The following is a 6,827-nucleotide window of genomic DNA, read 5'->3' on the forward strand; positions in this document are numbered from 1 at the left end:
CCCAAGTATATTGTTAAAACCAAACACTCTGCATTTGGAAACTGGTACTATAAATGATATCTCCTTCAGTTTGTTGTATGATTTTAAAACCATTGTATTTTTAACTTAAAAATATTCTAACAGTTTGTAGCCGAAGAATTCATGGATGCACCATTATATGCAAAATTTTCGCTTTATGTTGAACATTAAAAATTCTCTTTCAGCTCGTAAAGAGTCTGAGCTAGAAAAACAAAGGAGAGAAGAAAAACGCTTGCTTGAAGCTGTTGCCGAAAAACGAGCCTTGATGGGTGTCTCAGAGTTAGCCCGTGGTGTACAGTATGAGGATCCTGTTGTCACTGCTTGGAGACCCCCAAAACGCATTTTAGCCATGGATGAAAAACGACATGAACGAGTGAGGAGGAAGTACAAGTACGTGTACATTGTATTGTTTTACCTTGGGTTATGTAGGCATTTGAAGGATAATATTTGGGTTTTATCAGGACTTTTTCATCTGTCCAAGGAAAATAACAGCCTATTGATATATAGACACTAACACCCCAGTCGCTTAGTCATTAATATACAAGTTTACAGTTTTGATTAACCACCAGATTGGAAAAGTCTCACCATTTGATTTTGTCTGTTGGTAACTCCATGAAGTTATGCCTAAAGAGAAAACACTAAAAGACAGTTATAAAACATACAAAGGCCCACCAGAGAGAGAATCATCCCTGTGGAGGGCTGTACATAAAACCAAACAAAGTAAACAAAGATAAGTTTTCATGATTTTAATGTTACCTAAGGATAATTTTTGAGATGTTTGTTTGCTGATACAGGATCTTGGTTGAAGGAGATGATGTTCCACCACCATTGAAGAGTTTTGCTGATATGAAGTTTCCTGCTTGCATTATTAAGGCTTTGCAAAAGAAGGGGATTCACCGGCCCTCACCTATTCAGGTAAGTGTTATTTTCGAATAATTCAGGGAACTTAAAATGTCCCAGAATTGAACTACTAGCAGAACATATAGTACTGCAGTATATATTGAGTTAATTCCAGAGGTTTAGTAGAAATGAATAACAATTTTAGAACTGTAATTACCATAAAACTCAGCTTCATGTTATATTTAATGGGACAATCTTAAGCTTAGCAAATTTTATAGTAACATTACTGTTTTTGCTTCTACATTTTTATCAGTCTCCAATGTTGTTACAGATGCAGGGTATACCAGCAGCATTAAAAGGTCGAGACATGATTGGTATTGCATTTACTGGAAGTGGGAAGAGTATGGTATTCATTTTGCCAATCATTATGTTTTGCTTGGAGCAAGAGAAAAAATTACCGTTTACAACTAACGAAGGTCCTTATGGTATGTTGAAAGAATTCATCTTTGTGCAATTTTGTGTTAGTGTTTATGTTCTTACCACTGTGTTCCACCTTGAGACTTTTAGGATTGATCTGAAGGATTTGTCCATAATAGAGGCCCAAACTGCATTGCTATATCTTTTACTTGTCATCTGTTCCCTTTGGCTGCTTCCTACCTAGTCACCTAACCTTTTCCTTTGTGCCTCGAGAGACTACATCTTTTCAAGTTCGGTATGCTTTACAGACCATGGTTATTTTCATGTGTTCCTTGTATATTTGTTTGTTAGTTCAATCTTCAATGACTGCTTTAATGTAAGAATACTTTAGCCAGTTTTTAATTTCCTTCTTTTTTATGTGCCATCTTAATAACAGTCAGCAGTAAAACTTGTCAGCTCATACAAGTGGAAACCATCTAATGGTACACTGGCTTAATTTATGTTATTGCACAATCCAGTGTTCTTTCAATTTGGGTACTATTTTTTCATTTTAGTTAAATGAGCATCAGTGGGTTTTTTTATCTGCAATTATTTTGCTATCTTTAGCGAAGGATTTTTTTCTTTAATATTTTACTTTGTATATGCAATGTTAATGATTATGTAACCATAGATACTATTAAACATGAAGGTCAGTCAATCAGTTATATATCTGCATTAAGTGATTATGTGAGCTACATTGTAAGCCTTGCGACAGTTAAGGATGCGACCCAGTGGTCTTGATCAAGTAAGTTATGGTAACACTACTCTGTCTTTTCAGTGGTCTTTTCAGCGGTCTTGGTAAAGTAAGTTATGGTGACACTTCTCTGCCTTTTCAGTTAATTTTTCACATATTTCTGTTCTAATTCCAGGCTTGATAATTGTTCCATCTCGGGAGTTGGCAAAGCAGATAAAGGAAAATATAGAATATATTTCAAAGTTTGTTGAAGCTGATGGCTTCCCTGAACTGAGGACATGTCTTGCTATAGGTGGTGAGCCAGTTGCTGCAGCCACTCAAGTAATAAAAAAGTAAGTTCCATGAAGACAGTTTGATAATGTTATTTATTTTCGTCCTTGCTAATAGTATGGGATTAGATTAATTTTGCAACCACCTGTGTATAGTATTGTTGAAGTATTTATTGCACTTCAGAACAGCTATAAAGGTCTGTTTTTTATCATGGAGTTGTGTATTGCTAAGTTGCTGGCTGTAAGAATATTACAAAATTTGAGGATATTGAGGCTTTATAATTTCAGTATCATCAGCAACTTTCATCACAATAGGAACAATGGAAAATAATTGAAAACAATAATGCTATTGGGTTTAGAAAGCCAGAGAGAGAGAGAGAGAGAGAGAGAGAGAGAGAGAGAGAGGAGAGAGAGAGAGAGAGAGAGAGTACTGTATTGTATTGCATATTCTGTAATTTTATCTCTTATTTCTGATTACAGTACACTATTTTGCTCAGAAAATCTGAAAATATTAAACAATGCATGGAAGGTAACAGAGTAAAACTCAACACAAGGTAGAATAAATTAGTTAAAAAACAAAAGTAAATCAAAGAATGTTAAAAATTAAGAATACTGTGGTAAGGAAAGGTGGAAAAAAGGAAATAATTTAAATTAAAGTTATTTTCACATATAATTGATTGAAGCTGTTAATCAGTTTTTCTCTTGCTTCTGTCTTCAAGAAGACTTCAGGAGATTTGTATCTAAGGGAAGTCAACACTAAAGTGGGCTTATTATTATAGATGGCTTTCTTATGAAGTAACTTCATTTTTCAAAGCACTTTAAATTTGTTTTCTTTATGGCATTGAGAAATGATTTATCATTATAGAGGTGTCCACATCATGGTTTGTACTCCTGGGCGACTGATTGATATGCTGGACAAGAAGATGGTACGTTTAGATGTCTGCCGGTGAGTTACTCCAGTCTTTTTTTTTTTTTTTTTTTTTTTTTTTTTTTTTACTAAATACTTCTGAAACAGTGTTGTTAAGAAATAGCTGGGTGATATTTGTCCTGTTAGTCGTCTGAAAAGAGGCAGCATAGTTGTCATATTTTTTGTAGTAGAAATCAAGGTTATTTGTGTGTATTCACACTGTTCTCCAAGAGTTTTTGTGCATTCTAATGTTTGTTATATATGATGTTTAGTTGCCAAGGTAGAATATTTCTTTCATGAGTTTGCTTGTCTTTACTTTTGGTACTGTATGAGTTTTATTCATATAAATTATGAAATGTTTGATAGACATACATGCCATTTCTACTGTTCTGTTTAATTTTCTTGCCGAGACTGTAAATGCAGTATGTGTCAGTTATTAAAAGATCTGTCTCAAATTCTCTGAATCAGGTACCTTGTTATGGATGAAGCTGACAGGATGATAGATATGGGTTTTGAAGAAGATGTTCGTACAATTTATTCCTATTTCAAGGCTCAAAGACAGACCCTCTTGTTCTCTGCTACAATGCCAAAGAAAATACAGAATTTTGCAAGGTCAGCACTTGTTAAACCAGTGACAGTGAATGTCGGACGTGCTGGAGCTGCATCTATGTGTGTGACACAAGAAGTTGAATATGTAAAGCAGGTGAGATAGCCATTTTGAGTGCAACATTAAGTATAGTAAACATGAAGAGCTCTGCATCACAAGGTTACTGTGATATCCTTATAAATCATTACTGTTTGAAGTTTGTGTGGTTCTGATAAATATGATAAAAGTTGTTCTTATCAGTGTTATTCTTACAGGAAGCAAAGGTTACTCACATTTTAACCTGCTTGAACAAAACCTCACCCCCTGTGCTTATCTTTGCGGAGAAAAAACAAGATGTGGATCTCATTCAGGAGTATTTACTACTCAAGGGTGTCACTGCCGCAGCAATTCATGGAGGAAAAGACCAAGAAGAGAGATCGGCTGCAGTTCAGGCTTTTCAGGTATTTTTTTAATATTACTTTTTAAAAGAACACTATAAAATGCTTAAATAGTAGTACATTTTGATTTTATTTGATCCCTACTTCATTACAATATTTTTACACTTCCTGGCTGTAGTTTTTCTTGTGAACTACATACTAAAGGTAATACAATGTGACCATGTATCCCATGTCAGCTTTTCTTGATCTTAGAGACTAGATTTCTTTGGTGAACCAAGAGCTGATTGTATGGGACTATTGGTAAAACATTGAAGAAGCAAGTAACATTTAAAAATGGTTTCTACGGAATGTATTCCCAAGGAAACTTTTCAGTACGTATAGTTAAAATAGAAGTATTAGATTGTGCATGAAGAAAGCAAGTTACAATATTTTGAATTTATTACATGTACTGTATGATCTTTTTTGCTTTTGCACTGGTTTGGGTCTAATATTGTGTAGATTATTCCTGAAAATATAGTCTTTGCTGTCATGTTTTCTTTACAGAGAGGTGATAAGGATGTTCTTGTGGCAACTGATGTTGCATCTAAAGGTCTAGATTTTCCTGGGATTCAACATGTCATTAACTATGACATGCCAGATGATATTGAGAATTATGTTCATCGAATTGGACGTACAGGCAGATCAGGACAGCAAGGAGTAGCTACAACATTCATTAACAAAGCTAATGATGAGTCTGTATTGCTAGATCTCAAACATTTGCTTATTGAGGCCAATCAGAAGGTATGTTGCGTTATGTATTTTTGTATGCTTTGTAGATTTTATTGACTGATATTACTAGTTAAAACTTGTCAAGTTAATGAATTTTAAGAGGCACTTTTGACCTTAGAATGTTTATTATTTACATTGAGTTTTACAAGATTTACTTGGTAATCTGATTCCACTTAGAAAAAGATTATATTAAAGAGCGTAGACTGGACCATTTGCCAACAAAGCAGGAATATAACAGCACAGTTCGCAGTATGTCTTACAGGACTGTCAGAAGTGATAGTTGATAGGACTTTGATAACTTTATCAAACTTAGATATACAAGAAGTAGCATATCATACAAGAAGAGGAAGAGGGATACTACATATATCAGAAAGTATGGTGGTGGGATCTGAATATGAAAATTGAATTGTATTTAGTGTTCAGAGGTTATATATAAAGATTACAGCTACTTATTCTTCAACAGGCCATGTCTCCCAAGATATTTGCAGTTTTTTTTTTCACTTAGCCGCATCAATTTTATGGTTTTTTTTTTTTTTTTGCCTTCAGCCATTCTCAATATAACATTTTTATGTTTCTCTGCCTGCCCATTGCCCAGTGTTTCCTGTCAAACAATCTTTTTATGAAAAGAAAATTTTATTTATTTAATGTATTCTAATGTCTTTTTGTGTGTATGCCAATTTTTCTAGGTTTTATCCATTTCCTCTATAATTATTGATGTTGTGATTGAGTTTTGCTCTTAAGTGGTTTGGACTTTGTGAAATTGTCAGATATCTTGCATTTACACTCTTGGACATTGAAAGTAAATGTTGTTGTAGTTATTTACACTAGGAGGTTAAGGGATACTGTATAGGTTTTAGAATATCAACCAGGTCCTTTGATCATAAATCTTAAACCTAGTATTTATATAATGAAATGAGAAGGTTTTTAATTATGATACGGCATGGCCATTCATTTCTCTGCATTTCTTCATGTTTGTAAACTGGAAAGTTTTTTGTGCTGACAAGTATTGACTCTCCTCTTTCAGGTACCTCCCTTCCTGATTATGTTAGGCAATGGTGAAGAAGATCTCTTGATGTCTTTGGAAGCATCCAATGTGGATGAACGTGGATGTTCATACTGTGGTGGCTTGGGTCATAGAATTACTGCTTGTCCACGCTTGGAAGCCATGCAAAACAAACAAGCAGCAGGAATTGGGCGTAAAGATTATCTTGCTGCCAATGCAGCTGATTATTAAGTACTTTACTGTATTTGAGAATGTTTTTGAAGATAGAGCCAGATGTATTTAGTATAGCATATAATTGCAGTTAGATTATATCTTGAGCCACTACACAATATATTTAAAGGAAATTATGATAGTATTAATTCATATTTAGCATTCTATTTTTATTGGATTGTTGCATTAATTTTGTAGTACTGTACATATAAAATTAACAAAAAAATATTAAATTATGAATAAAAAAACTGAAACAGCAGAGGTATTAGTAGGTAATGTAGTATTTTCAATTTTTAAAAGGCATGGCTTTTTTTTTTTTTTGCATTAGCTAAAATGATGCAGTCCTCATATAAAACAGTAATTGTGATTCTTCTGGATCAAACATAAAACTATTGGTATTTGTCATAAGACTATTGGTGGTATTTTATCAGAATCTGTGACTGGTTTATCATCATCATTTATTGAAATTGATATTTCAATTGCTCATGAAAATTAAGATAATTCCCTACATAGTTCTTGGTACTAATATTTATAGTGTAGTATTGTCTTTATGTGCTAGACACGTTTAGCATTGATGCCACATAAAATCTGTGTTGATGGCATTTTTTTTTTTCCATTTATTTGTTTATGAAGATGAGCCTAAGATAATGCTAGGTAAGATTTTTCCTATATGAAATT

General features: G+C 33.6%; 1 protein-coding gene across 1 annotated transcript in view; it reads left to right on the plus strand.

Annotated features, from left to right (window-relative positions):
• The window catches only part of LOC135213553 (ATP-dependent RNA helicase abstrakt-like), a 15,913-nt gene extending 9,406 nt beyond the window's left edge, over positions 1-6,507 (plus strand). The window contains exons 4-12 of the mRNA XM_064247520.1: positions 204-408; positions 813-933; positions 1,190-1,343; positions 2,184-2,340; positions 3,143-3,223; positions 3,653-3,887; positions 4,046-4,231; positions 4,712-4,948; positions 5,961-6,507. Of these exons, the coding sequence (XP_064103590.1) occupies positions 204-408; positions 813-933; positions 1,190-1,343; positions 2,184-2,340; positions 3,143-3,223; positions 3,653-3,887; positions 4,046-4,231; positions 4,712-4,948; positions 5,961-6,170 (1,586 nt within the window). The 3' untranslated portion in view covers positions 6,171-6,507. The remainder of the gene's footprint in view (positions 1-203; positions 409-812; positions 934-1,189; positions 1,344-2,183; positions 2,341-3,142; positions 3,224-3,652; positions 3,888-4,045; positions 4,232-4,711; positions 4,949-5,960) is intronic.
• The last annotated feature ends 320 nt before the right edge of the window (positions 6,508-6,827 follow it).

This window comes from Macrobrachium nipponense, chromosome 43, assembly GCF_015104395.2.
Source record: "Macrobrachium nipponense isolate FS-2020 chromosome 43, ASM1510439v2, whole genome shotgun sequence".
NCBI lineage: Eukaryota > Metazoa > Arthropoda > Malacostraca > Decapoda > Palaemonidae > Macrobrachium > Macrobrachium nipponense.